Source organism: Scyliorhinus torazame, chromosome 17 (assembly GCF_047496885.1).
Source record: "Scyliorhinus torazame isolate Kashiwa2021f chromosome 17, sScyTor2.1, whole genome shotgun sequence".
Classification (NCBI taxonomy): domain Eukaryota; kingdom Metazoa; phylum Chordata; class Chondrichthyes; order Carcharhiniformes; family Scyliorhinidae; genus Scyliorhinus; species Scyliorhinus torazame.
Genome location: NC_092723.1, coordinates 180,920,965 through 180,935,524, shown reverse-complemented (window position 1 = coordinate 180,935,524; position 14,560 = coordinate 180,920,965). Strand labels below are relative to the sequence as shown.

Sequence of the window (14,560 nt, the reverse complement as noted above, 5' to 3'; positions counted from 1 at the left end):
AATCCCGCCCCATGTGACAGACCTCCCACTAATAATAATCTTTATTCGTGTCACAAGTAGGCTTACATTAACACTGCAATGATATTACTGTGAAAATCCCCTAGTCCCCACACTCCGGCGCCTGTTTGTGTACACAGAGGGAGAATTCAGAATGTCCAATTCACCTAACAGCACGTCTTTCGGGCCTTGAGGGAGGAAACTGGAGCACCCGGAGGAAACCCACGCAGACACGGGGAGACCGTGCAGATTGCGCACAGACAGTGACCCTAGCTGGGAATCGAACCTGGGACCCTGGCGCTTTGAAGCAACTGTGCCACGTCTCCTGGGTTTTGGACAAAGGATGTATTTTTCCAGGTCTGGAATCTTTAGATGTTTAATAGCGAAGCCAGGGTCTCTTTTGTCCTCGCCGACAACCTGTCTCCATGGACCAGAGCTCTGCTTTAGAAATAGAAAGGATGTTGGTGCAGTTCTTTGGAATTTGATCTTCTGCAACCTCAGGGGGCATTAGCATCTCTTTGAAGATAACAAAGGCTTGGATATGTATCTTCCTCCCCGCCTCCTGGAAAGGTCTGGCCCACAAGTGACTTCAGATCAACAGCACTGCGGTTGACTCTTAGCTGCCCTAAAGTGACCACTAGCGAGCCGCTCGGTTCAAGGGAAATTAGGGATGGCAACAAATACAGGCCTTGGCAGCGACATCCCTTGAAAGAGTAAAAAGCCTTCTACAGGCATCAGAGTTTGCAGTCATTCTGCACCCAGTCTAAGTTTGGAGGTGTCTGCTCTGGTATTTCCTGCGACCATTATTACGTTTATGTCCCTCTCAGCTTTGGTGTGCAGCTGGTGTGGATTTGACCGGCTGGAAGCCGCCGCGGACAGAGAACGGGAATGAACTGGGCCGCTCCCGCAGCTGCGATCCCCTGACCTCTGACACCGAAAAGGACGGGAAGAATAGCAGCAGCCACAGCTCCCCCGACAAAATCAAGAAGGTAAATAAGATTTGGTGTTACAGATTCGACCGCATGTGGCAGATAAGAACACTGACTTTCGCAAGGTGGCTTTACACTGCACTGCTGAATTAACAAAGAGAACACGGTCCTTTGGCATTGAGGAAGAGTGCAGACCTGCATAAGAACACTTAGTAAGAATCTTTTCACTTGTTTCCAGGGGGGTGTAAAATTCATCAATATTGAGAAGCAGCTATGACCCCCCCCTGCCTCTAAATGACCAGTGCAGCTCTTCCACAGACCGCTAGCTCCTGTGACTCTATTCACGGCAGAACCAAGTTCTCCATGCTCTTCTGAGCAACATTTATCCTGCAACCGACACCCTAAATCAGACTAATAATACAAAAGCAAAATTCTGCAGGTGCTGGAAATCTGAAATGAAAACAGGAGATTTTGGAAATACTCAGCGTGTCGCACAGCGTCTGTCGAGAGAAACAAGTTGATGTTTCAGGTTGCTGAGGGTTCATCAGAACCTAAAACAGATTTTTTTTAGGACATAGAACATACAGTGCAGAAGGAGGCCATTCGGCCCATTGCGTCTGCACCGACTCACTTAAGCCCTCACTTCCACCCTATCCCCAGAACCCAATAACCCCTCCGAACCTTTCTTGGACACTAAGGGGCAATTTCCCATGGCCAATCCACCTAGCCTCCACATCTTTGGACTGTGGGAGGAAACCGGAGCACCCGGAGGAAACCCACGCAGAACGCAGGGAGAACGTGCAGACTCCGCACAGACAGTGACCCAGCGGGGAATCGAACCTGGGACCCTGGCGCTGTGAAGCCACAGTGCTAATCACTTGTGCTACTGTGCTGCCCCAGGTCGTGATCTCATTGCTGTTTATGGGACCCTGTTGTATTCCGATTGGCTGCCACGTTTCCCACTCAGAAGAGTGACTAAACTTCAAAAGTCCTTCATTGATTGTATAAATCCCGATGTTATGAAAGGCACTATATAAATCTAATTCTTTCTGCGTATGATGGTAGTTCTAAGCAGAGCAACACTCACTGCCACATAGATGCAATGTTGCCAGCTGATATCAATACATTATTTTATCACACTTGCCCCAATCTGAGTGCTTGCCGACTTTGTTGACTTTTGTTTACGATCTCTTTCTTCAGGTTCACAGTGCGGATGACGTCTCGAGCCGTGTGTGGATCTGCACGAGCACACACTCCACCAGTAAAATTGTGATCATTGATGCCAACCAGCCTGGCACCATTATGGACCAGTTTATAGTGTGCAATGCCCATGTTCTGTGTATCACCAGCGTTCCGGGTAAGTGAGTTCCACTGTTCAGGCTGCAGTACTGAATTTATGCTTGGCAGTGGTGAGCCTGTTCAATCAGGGCAACTGGAGTAAAAATAAAATGATATGTCGCAACTTAATTCATGATGGCATGTGTCCGATCCCGCGGCATTGTTTTGAAGATGAGCAGGAGAATCCTGGCTGATATTTATCACTCAATCAACGTCACAAAAAAAACCGTACTGTCCGCTCGTTATCACATTGCTGATTTTGCTGCCACATTAGCAGCCCTGTTTCGTACTTTACATCAGCGACTAGATTTCAATAATCCCTCCATTGGCTGTAAAGCGGTTTGAGCCAGCTTGTGGTCACGGCAAAACAAGCCTTTTTTTTAACCTTAAGGAAGGAATCACACAGGAAGTTAGCAAAGAGCAATAGTGTGCTATTCAGACTAAGTGCTTGCCCTGCTAGCTTGGCAGTAGCGAATGGAGCTAGAAAGGAATGAAGTGAACCTGAAGAGGAGTAGAAAATAAAGAAAAATATTCAGATTACGCCATGGTTGCAGAGTGGTTCCAGACTAAAGTACTGTCTTTTGGTGGCCACTGTAGTTGGCTAGTCCTGTCCATTAGGGTGGCTTTTGAGACTGTTTGCATTAATAATTGAATCCTGAGAAGTATTTTTTTTTTTTAAAAAGAAAAATACGAGTACCCAATTCTTTTTGTTTCCAATTAAGGGGCAATTCAGCATGGCCAATCCACCAAGCCTGCACATAGAATATTAGTGTGGCCAATCCACCTAGCCTTTTCGGGTTGTGGGGGTGAGACCCACGCCGACACGGGGAGAATGTGCAAACTCCACCCGGACAGTGACCTGGGGCCGGGATACGAACCCGGGTCCTCGGCGCCGTGAGGCAGCAGTGCTAACCACGGCGCCCGATTTTTCTGATACACACAGACCTGAATTATCCACCCCGTGCCCTCGACATGTGTCAGGAACAGAGCTTGGGAATTCTATATTCTTAGCTCCTGATTCCCTGACGAGGGGCACTACAACACAAATATTGGGTTCTTTGGCGTTACTGATTTCATATTAATAGTTGAAATAAATCTAATGGCACGTTTATTTCCTTTCACCAATTTGCAAAGTAAGGCAGAAAAGATCGACCAAGGGAGGATTGCCTGACTGACGTATGTCAGGAGGCCCTAGTAATGTGGTCCACAATTGTGTCATCTGTAATGGACAGAAAATAGAGAGAATTGTACTTGTGATTTTCTAGTATGTGTATGGCTGACCTGGGTAGCTTACCTGGTTGGAGTGTGTGCCCCCCAGAGTATTGCAAGAAATAAACCCTGTTGGTAAATTGCTCTTGGCTGGTGGTTGTGGGGGCTGTATAGTCATGCCACAAAGCAGTTATTTAAATATCCCTGAGAAGCCCGTCATTCAACTTGTTTTCACCCTGGAATAAATAAGGACATCCTCAGGAGATGGGACCACGCGCTGTTCTTAAAAACCATGCTTGATGTGCATAATGGGACCAATTAGCCTGGATGACCTGTTCCCAAACGATGGGTAGCTGCAGTGCATTAAGAGTGCCCCTGCCTGTCCAAGTACAGTTTGGCAGTATTAACAGTGCTCGGTCGCTCCCCTCGGGGCAATCCCCCTCCTTGGCAAAACCTTGTACCGGTGGAGAGTTGAGAAAAATGTTGTGCAGCTGCAGGCTTACTGGTGTTGCAAAGCCTGAAAATGTTGGAGGTTAACGTTGCCCTTTTCGAGCTCTGTTTTGCTTGCTGCTGAGCCTCCTCCGTCGCTGCTCAGCCCATTAATCTCAGCTTAGCACGCTACTGTGTGCAGATCTAAGCATGTCTATATTGTCAACAAATTGAGGCAGGAGGCTGAGAGTAACCCCCAAACCCCCACATGCACACACACCCTCTTTTGAATATGTTTGTTGGGGGCATTTGCTGCACGAAAAGGGAACTCTATGAAATCTCAGGTCATTATAATGGGGCGGTGGTCTACATCCACTTTTTCTGATCCTTGCATCCAGACAATGTGCAACACACAGGGAAAATGTCAGGAAAATAATGTCTGATGCTGGCTGAAGACCTTTTGGATATTTGAACGGTGGCCTTTTCTGCCGATGGATGCTTTTTATGGGATCTTGCACAGTTGCTTCTGGGGTGAAACTGTCACGTGTACCGAGGTACAGTGAAAAGTATTGTTCTGCGTACAGTCCAGGCAGATCTTTCCATAAGTGAAAAACACAGGGCAGACGATAAATACACAAAATACATAGACATCGGGTGAAGCATATGGAGTGTGTAGGACTACACTATAGAGCAGATACGTGCCAGTTCTCCCCGACTATTTACAGAACGAGTGATAATACTCTTGACCATCAAAGCATTTATTTGGAATGAGGCTGGATGGCAAAGTGGAGTATAAAATAGACTTGTGGGCAAGTGCAGCCCAGGCGAATGGATTGCAGACCTCATCTCTCTGGTAGGGGAATGGGTTATAGGGATAGCATGAATTGGAATCTGTAAGAGCTCTCTCCTCACTGTGATGGGGGCTTGCTGTACAACCTGTTCTGCCTGGCATGCAGACTGCTGCTACAGGACCGGCCTGCTCGAGTCCACACTTGCTGTGCTACGCTCAGTAAGGAGTGACGGACTTCTCTCTGGGGTGCATTTGAAGGGACCTAATTGGCTAAGTTTGGATAGTCTTTCAACTCAAGAGTCCAAACTATACAAGCTGAAAGAGAATTTAACAATAGCTTGCTCAAACAAAAGTCAGGATGGCTCCTGCAAGAAACCAGACTGCCCCATTGATGCTGTTACAATGCTGTTCTGAGGCTAGAACTGTGGACATTGAGAGACAAAACTATCCCTGTTGCATGCAATATCTAGGTAAGAAATAGGTGATTGAAATACTAATTTCTGGGTATGATCTTTGGCATCCAATCCTTCCTGGAAAGGCGCCGAGGCTTCCAAGTGTTTGAACAGGCTTCCAGGCTACTTCATTATCCTCTTAGGACCCTGATACCAATTAAGAAAAGTAATTGGTGGTGCAAACTGCGGCCTAATCAATGGTCCTTGGAGGCTGCTGGAAACCACTGAAAAACAGATCAGGTTTTATTTTATTTTGTTACCGAACCTACCATGGAATTATGGGGAGGCAGTGGGGTCGTGGTATTTTCACTGGATTAGCAATCCAGAGACCCAGTGTAATGCTCTGGCGTCTTGGGTTCCAATCCCAACACAGCAGATGGCGAAATTTCAATTCAATAAAATAATCTGGAATTAAAAATCTAATGATGACCATGAAACCGTTGCCGATTCTCGTAAAAAAACGTCTGGTTCACTAATGTCCTTTCGGGAAGGAAATCTGCCGTCCTTACCCGGTCTGACCTACAGGTGACCCACACAGGTTGACTCTTAACTGCCTCCTCCCCCACCCTCTGAAATGGCCCAGCAAGCCACTCAGTTCAAGGGCAATTAGGGATGAGGAACAAATGCTGCAACGCCCACATCCCAAGGACGAATGAAGAAAAAAAAGTCGGATGAGGCACGAGTGCTCATTTTGGTTCCAGAGGAATACCGTGAGCTGTTGACCAGCCCCCTCTGCTCGTCTCCCACTCCCCACCAAGCCCCTACCCCCAATGGACTGAATGGCCCAACGTCTGTGTTGAATGATCTTGAGAAGACCCCTACTGGCCTACTGCACCAGAATGCCAATTCGTGTCTGCAACTCCACGGTGTTATGGAGATAAAACTTGAAGCCCCCCCGATTTCCAGTGAGCCTCAGGCCGTCAATTCTGGGCCTGTACAGGTGGCACATCATGATTTTCAGCGCAGGAAAAATTTCCAGGTGGTTGGATGATATGGACGTTAGCCGTTATCTAATTCATGTTGCCACTTGGTTGAATTAGATAGGCAGACAGGTTGCAGAAAGGGAGAATGTTGCACTCTCAGCATGGTCATACTGGGGCGATGATGGCATGGTGATAATCACACTGGATTAATAATCCAGAAGCTAAACTTTCGTTATCTGGGACTCTGGGTAGCCCATAATAGGGCCTTGCTTCATAAATTAAATCACATTCATTTGGTCGATAGTGTCAAGTCAGACACGTGACTTCATTTTAATAGTCCTTGGTGGACCAAGGACAGGGTTCAGACTATTAAAATGAACGTACTCCCGAGATTTTTATTTCTTTTTCAATGTCTCCCCATTTTTCTTCCCCAGTCCTTTTTTTTTGTTAAAATCAACCAATTAATATCCTCCTTTATTTGGATGGTAAGACTTGAAGGGCCTGTGAAGTTTTGCTCCAAATCTTGGCTTTACTCAATTTATTGTTTTACTATTGGGCAGCCAGTATTCACGGTGGCACAGTGGTTAGCACCGCTGCCTCATTCGCCAGAGTCCCAGGTTCGATTCCCGGCTTGGGTCACTCTCTGTGCGGAGTCTGCACGTTCTCCCCGTGTCTGCGTGGGGTTTCGTCCGGATGCTCCGGTTTCCTCCCACAGTCCAAAGATGTGCAGGTTAGGTGGATTGGCCGTGCTAAATGTCCCCTTACTGTCTAAAGGGTTAGGTGGGGTTACTGGGTTACGGGAATAGGGTGGGGTCATGGGCCTAGGTGGGGTGTTCTTTCAGAGGGTCGGTGCGGACTTGATGGGCCGAATGGCCCCCCCTTCTGCACTGTGGTGATTCTATATTGCTGTGGTTCAGCGATCCTGATTCCATATGGGACAAGTGGAAGTGTGTTCCTGAACTGTTTCTCGGCTTGGTGCAATAGCCTTTCTCTCTGGTTAGATTTTCCCTGAATCCAATGGTGGTCACCACCCTGAGAATTTGGAAGCAGTTCAGGCAGCATTTTAAGCTCTGTTCCCTGTCTCCGCTAGCCCCCATCTGCAACAGCCACCTTTTTCTGCCAGCGGGTTTGGACTCTATGCTTAAGTCAGGGGAGAGGAAGGGTTTGGGGACCTGTTTTTGGAGGGGAGGTTTGCCAGTTTTAAGGAATTGGCAGAGACATTCCAAGTGCCTGATTCCAGTCTTTTCCAGTGCTTTCAGATTGATGATTTTTTGTGCAAAGCTTCCCCCTCCTTTCCCTTGACGCCATCTTCTTCCCTATTGAAGAGGATTTTGTCTTTGACCGAGTCTGATGAGAGGCTATTTTGGGCATATATGGCCATATCCTCTCAGTGGAATCAGCTCTGTGGAGTGAGGTGAGGATGAAATGGAGGGGGTGAATTGTGTCCCATTCTGGATGGTGGGGTGTGGAGTGAGGCCCCTCGCAGGGTCAATCACACGTCTTCATGTGCTCGGCTAAGTTTGATCCAATTCAAGGTGGTGCATAGACTGCATCTGACTCAAGTGAGGATGAGTGGATTTTTCTCTGGAGGGGAGGACAAGTGTGAGTGCTGCTCCTGGGGGCCGGCTAACGATGCTCATCTTCTGGTCTTGTCCCGAGTTGGTAAGCTTCTGGGCCTCTTTCTTCAACACCATGTTGGAGACACCGCAATGTTGATTTGGATCCATGTCCGCTGGTGACCACGTTTGGGGTGTCAGACTCGCTGGTGCTTCAGTTGGGGGTGAAGGTGGATGTCCTCGCCTTCGCCACGTTGATAGCCCGGAGACGCGTTCTGTTTGGGTGGGGGTCTCCCTAGTCCGCCCATTGCCTCAGCTTGGTTGGGCGACCTCAAGTCTTTTTTACGTTTGGAGACGGTTAAATACACCATTGGGGTCAGTGAAGAGGTTCTACCTAAAGTAGCAGCCATTCATTAAATTTTTTAAGGAGCAAGTCACCGTCAGCTTTTTTTGTGGGGGGGGGGGGGGGGTGGTTTAGTTTAGTTTTGGGGTAAAAGTTAATATGTGCTTTTGCTTGTTAGTCTCTTCTATCGTGTAATTTTGGTTAATTGTTTTGTATGTTTTTGTTTATTATGGAAAACTTTAAACTTTAAATATATAAAAACATTAATTCAGAGGCCAACGCTTTTGGGACATGGGTTCGAATCCCACCATGGCAGCTATTGGAATTTAAACTCAATTAATAGAATCTGGAATATAAAGCTGGTCTCCGTAATGGTGAGCATGAAAACATAATTGATTGATGTAAAAAAAAACCATCTGGTCCACTAATGCCCTTTAGGGAAGGAGATCTGGCCCACACGTGACTCCAAACCCACAGCAATGAGGCCAAATGGCCTAGTGCGTGACCTTCAGTTCAAGGGTAATTAGGGTTGGGCAGCGACTGGACATTCCCGCCGAAAGTCAGCGGACCGTTGGCTGCTTCTCCCAAGTTTTTTGACCCGCATGCGGCGTTCCCCATCACAAACGAGATCGGAAATCCCGGCCCATGTTCGGAACAATTCTTTTCTTTTGAAGTCCCGTGTTTCGCCTTTCTGAAATATTTTGCCATTCCTACTTCCAAGTTGAAAGTTCTAACTGGAGGGAGAAAACCCAAGTCAATCCTTTGAAAGTCTCCAGAACCATGTGACTATTTGGATGCTGCCTAATCGCTTCTCTATAACCTTGTCATCAATACAGCAAGATGAGAATTTTCCTTTTTTCTTTGCATCAGCTGCGAGCGAGAGTGATTATCCCGCCGGAGAAATATTTTTAGAGGGAGACTTGAATCCAGATGATTCCAGTGGAACAGAAGGGGTACTAGCAGGAATTACACTAGTAGGATGTGCGACACGGTGCAATGTTCCTCGGAGCCACAGCACATCTAGAAGTGACACCCCAACATCTGACAAAGGACAAAGTGGGTAACAACACCATTCAAATATCTTTATTTCTACTTTTATTTTCAAAACAGTTTTAAGTTTTATTCCCGTCTTCAAGGTGATTTTGTTTGGTCCAATGTTGTTTGAGAATTTGAAATCAGTTTGTATTTTTTATTTTTTTGAAGAAAGGGGTCTGGAAATGAACTGGCATCAGTGAAAGTGACCACGACAGCTGCCAGATCGTCCGACTAAAGCCAGACTGGTTCACTGGTCTGGTCTGACCTACATGCGCCTCCCTCTCCCGGACCTGCTCTCTGAAGTGACCTAGCAAGCCACTCTGTTGTAGTCACTCTACTTTAGCGGTTCAAGGGAGAAGGCCCAGCATCCCCTTCTCTGGGTGCCAGTGATGTCCAAATTATTCCTGTGGCATTGATATTCTTAAGCCATCACCAGGTAGACATGCAAAGGACTTCCCTTCAACCTTCCTTCTTCTGTTCTTGTTTGGTAGCTTTTCCTGATGACTTGATCAAGCCCATGTGCCAAATTACGAGTGCAAAGCCCATCTGCAATTTAGCAGGTGAAGCAGTAATAATGTCGCCATTGTGCTTCCTGCTCTTTTTGAATATCAGATGAGAGGGTAGTTCTAGGAGGCAACAAGGGCAGTCCCTGGGAGGTGCCGAGGGCAGCCCCTGGGAGCGCCGAGGGCAGCCTCTGGGAGGGAATGAGCTGCGAGGCTGCTCATCTTCATCTAAGGTTTTGGAGAGTGGATCATGAACCTGGGAGTTTTCTTGAAACACTGGCAAGCCAAGGAAGACACTTGCTCATAATTATGACCGTCTCTGGAATGTATTCGCAACATGCCTCCAAGAGTGGAAGCAAAAACTCCTGTAGTCATCTCAAAATGGTCAACGGAGAGCATGTTTCCAAATGGATTCTGACAATGAACCGGGGGGACTTCCCCATAACGAGTACAGACTCTGAGAGATGGTCTGAGAGATCCTCATGGTAGACGGGTCAGCAGAGTAACTGTGTACAAACCCATCACAGTTGGGGGAGGAGACTGAGAGAGTTCCCATTCTCATAACCGTTATGGACTGTCAGTTAATCAGAGAGAAATTATATCTTCCTTCCACTGGCCTGGTCTGCAGCCAGATAGTCGGTATGCCTCAGAAACAAATTCTAGAGGTAGCTTTGTGACGTGAGTGAAGGGCGTCGGTATTGTGGTCCTCTGTGAAAACCCTCAACGTTTGAGAAATGGAACTCCGAAGGCAAGTACACTTGATGCTGCTAGCCTCTAGCCAAGCCAAGGACTTTGAGTAAATCGAAATGACCAATCCATGAGCACAGCCTGTTGACTTTACAGCGTAGATTTTGTGATACACTGATCCCAGTATGGCAGTCAGTGCTCCGCAATCAGAGCAGTTTCCATTTCCTGATCATTAAAATTAACTGCCAGAAAATGGATGGTGCTACAAACTGCAAATGTTGACCTTTGCGTTCAATATTCCAATTAGCTCTCCAGTTGAGCAGTGGTCTGTGCCAGAACCTCTCTACGATATTTACACAGATGTGAACAGTGCGTTGTCTGGTCGAGTGCGATATTTTAGCAGTGTGTTAATGCAGCCTGCGAGTCCCGATGTGTGTTGATGTGCACTGATGCACTCTGTGCTCTCCTCACTGTTGTCGTGGAAATGTAAAGAAGTCAGGGACTATGGGCTGTCTATGACATTCTGTATTTTTTTCAGGGACGCTGATTTCAGTAACCAGGCTTCATTGACATTTTGTCAGCAACCTGCCAGTCTGAAACAGGCTGGCTCCAGACAACCAAACAACAGACTCTGTCTGGCACAGTTATGGCGCTGTATAGGGCTGGAGAGGGGAGGGGGATGATGTGGGGAGAAGTTCCTGAGGTCGAAAAGTAGGAAGTTTGTGTGGCACAGCAGAACCCCGTAATGTCCCTGTGGGACGCCCAAGGAGCCCCCCCCCTCCAATTCCTCTTGGAAACCCCCCCATTCCTTTTGGCTCCACAGAGAAAAGTTGTTTCCTAGTCCGGGAGGAGCTCCGGTGGTTGGGTTGTGAAGGAATGAGAGGTGCAAGGACACGGAGGAGATGGAAGCTGTACCCATAGCTGCCGATGGGGCTTGGGCGTTTGTGAAGGGTAAGGAGAGGCATTGCAACTATGAGAACTCTCAGGTTGGGAGAAATAGTATCACAGAATTGGTCCCTGGTAACCTTGCGATTGATAATATACTTTAGAAAAATTCACTCGTGGGACGTGGACATCGCTGGCTAGGCCATTATTTATTGCCCATCCCAAATTGCCCATGAGAAGCTGCCTCCTTGAACTGTTGCAGTCTGTGTTGTCCATGTGGTTAGGTACACCCACAGTGCCATTAGGGAGGGAGATCCAGGGTTTTGACCCAGCGACAGTGAAGGAACGGCCGATATATTTCCAAATCAGGATGATGTGTGGCTTGGAGGGGAACTTCCAAATAGTGGTGTTCCCTTGTCTGCTTGCCTTGTCCTTCTAGATGGTAGCGGTCGTGGGTTTGGATGGTGCTGCCTAAGGAACCTTGGTGAGTTCCTGCAGCGCATCTTGTACATGGTACACACAACTGCCAATGTGTTGCTGGTGGAGGGAGTGAATGTTAGTGGATGGGGTGCCAATCAAGTGGGCTGCTTTGACCTGGACGGTGTCGAGCTTCTTGAGTGTTGTTGGAGCTGGACTCATCCAGGCAAGTGGACATTCCTTACTTGTGCTTTGTAGATGGTGGACAGGCTTTGGGGAGTTGTGAGGTGAGTTACTCTCCGCAGGATTCCTAGCCTCTGACCTCGTGTAGCCACAGTATTTATACGGCTAGTCCAGTTCAGTTTGTGGCCAATTAAGTTGTAGTTAGCAAGGACCAGTGACATACCTGGAAATGGATAACACAAGTTATTTGATAATTATAGATACCTATTGAGTTTCAATATGACATAAATATTGAACAATGATGGTGGTTTATTGTGAAATACATTTGTAATATTATTGAATGATTGCATTATTAAATAGACGAAGGAATATTTTCAGTATTGATTAATGCAATGTAGTTTCTGAGCTTCTCATCATAACGATAAATTTCTAGCAGTGTCTGTGCTGCCCATGTAGGTGATGTGGCTACTGTTAAAGATGGGAAAGTTAACCAACCACAATCAGCTGAAGAGGCAACTGAAGCGACAGAGGCAACGGAAAATGGTGCAAGTGATGCGGAACCAGCGTTGGCACGGCCTAGTGCCTACACAGAGCACGTGTTCACTGACCCAGCGCAGACAGAAGATAGACCTCAGCTCAGGTAAAGGAAATGGACATGGATATGACCGACATATTGTACGGTTAAGGGAATCGGTGGTAAATGGGTAACAGTGACATAGTCTGAACAGTAATTTGTCGGGGAAAAGATTGTGTAGTTATGATGTTAGTACCACGGTAAAGGGGATCGATGAAATGGAAAGATTATCATACTGGGCTGTGGTAAGGGACACTGTGGTTCTGTGTTGTGGCCTCTGAAAATGAGTGATATTGGTTAAGCAGCCTGTTATACAACTCCCAATTTTTATCTATACATACAGTGGGTGGCTACACCAATATCGCTCATTTTGGATGACCATGCAGAATGAAAATTACCCCGTGGATTTGTTAAAAATTATTTTGTGATGTTCTTGGAAGGTTTACTGCACAAAGAGAGTGGTTGAAATGTGTTATTTTTGTACTATATCTGTATATATTTGATGACTATTGTGATGTTATTTTGTAATACTGAAAACACCTTTTCTGTAATACAAATATTTAAAAAAAGCTAGGAGCAGCGCATGCTTTCTGATATTCCTGATTTCAGAGATGTACACCTATTGACAGCATAAGTCGGTACGGTCAGGATCTTGTGTTCTGCACACTCACAAGTATGAACAATATAAACTGGGCTGGATTTTGTCTTCACTGCCAAAGAGCAGCAATCTGGAGGCAGAGCTCTCACACCCTTTCTCGAATCTGCCTGATTTTTAATTTGTATTGTATTGTACCTTTAAAACCTCTGATACGTTCGCCCAGTGTACTTACTCAAAAGTTTTACTCCGGTGCCCTTAATTTGCGAGATGAACAAAGGACAAAACAGGTTCACAGTTTAATGCAATTTTATTCACAATTCTAATGTCTCAAGAAAATCTGACTCAGACTTCCAGCTGAGCTTTGGGTTTTACCCACACTTAGTGAAGGAGGCTGGCAGGCTACGATCACTCAATGTTGATGTCTTCTCTGGGTTTGAAACCCAGGGTCCCTCTTGCGATGGTTGTGCCCGAGGAACTCCCAGGTAATCGCTCAAGATCTGTTCGATGCTGCTTTGTTTATACTGGGAAGCTTGGATAGTCATATGTATACGCCCACCACTGGCCATTGTCCGAGCCAGACCCCAACTTGTTAATGAGAAAGACAGGATACTCCTGTTTATCCATGGTGGTTCAATCAAGACCCATTGTCCTCTTAAACTCCCCTTGTCTGACCAGCCATCAGCTCATTAAGGAGTCTGATGGCTTCTTTTGTCTGTTCTTCGTCCTGCTTCAAAGTTGATCACCTGTCTAGAAATTTGTTACATATTTAGTCTATGGATTGGGTAATCACAAAGTCTATATAGCAATAACCAGGTTTATGCCTTGACGTGGGTGCTGTTGCAGATAGTCAGTATCGATATCAGCCAGGGTTTCGTGAGACAGTTTTTGTTCCTGGCCTATGTGTATCTTCTCGGCCTGTTTTCAGTCCCACAATTGAAGTCCGTTTTTATTACCCTATATAATCAGGGTGTACACATACACGTGATGAATTTAAAGACTGTTTATGCATGCTGTAGCATGCCATCTAGCTGTGCATTCTGCCAGCTGATATATAAACCTCATAGCTTTTTATTCATTACTGAATGTATGACATCTACTGAAAGGTTGTCAGGGTTAGTAGCTACAATGCGCTTTGAGGAATCAGACATGTAAAATAGTACAGCATATCACTTCAGGATCATTATGAATTGTTTTTTACAAGGAAAATATCTGACATGGAGACAGACTAAAAAACACCTCCTGTCTAATTAGGCGGAGAGACAAACAGCAACTCTGAATATGCAGCCAGGAATGAGATGCTTGTACCGTTGTGTCAGTGCAGTTGCTTGCTAATTAAACTCTTATCTCGTATCACTTGCGCACATTTCAATTCTAAATCTGGGTTCTGTCCAGCAGGCTGATTCACATCATTGAACCATGTGTCGAAGACAGAAATGACTGCACACGCACCTCTCCCCTTTAACAGCCCTTGTACATTTGTGTCTTTGTCTCGGTGGAACCTAAATGTGTCATGTGGGAACTGCTGTCTTTTCCTTTTAGGGAAAATGGACAAGTCAAGGAGGAACAGAACGCAGGCCAACCAGTACAGGAGGCAAACATTTGCACCAATGGATCAATCACAAGTGCTGCCCCAACAATGTGGCTTGGGGCACAAAATGGCTGGTAAGTCAGGATTCTCAGACAGTGCTCAGATCAATTGTCCCGTTGAGGAG

The 14,560-nt window shown here is 46.3% G+C and overlaps 1 protein-coding gene across 1 annotated transcript in view; it reads left to right on the top strand.

Moving 5' to 3' along the window:
* mapk8ip3 (mitogen-activated protein kinase 8 interacting protein 3) overlaps nucleotides 1-14,560 on the top strand; it is a 212,030-nt gene that overhangs the window by 160,065 nt on the left and 37,405 nt on the right. The window contains 5 exon segments of the mRNA XM_072481763.1: nucleotides 825-986; nucleotides 2,127-2,283; nucleotides 8,837-9,022; nucleotides 12,133-12,316; nucleotides 14,388-14,510. Of these exon segments, the coding sequence (XP_072337864.1) occupies nucleotides 825-986; nucleotides 2,127-2,283; nucleotides 8,837-9,022; nucleotides 12,133-12,316; nucleotides 14,388-14,510 (812 nt within the window).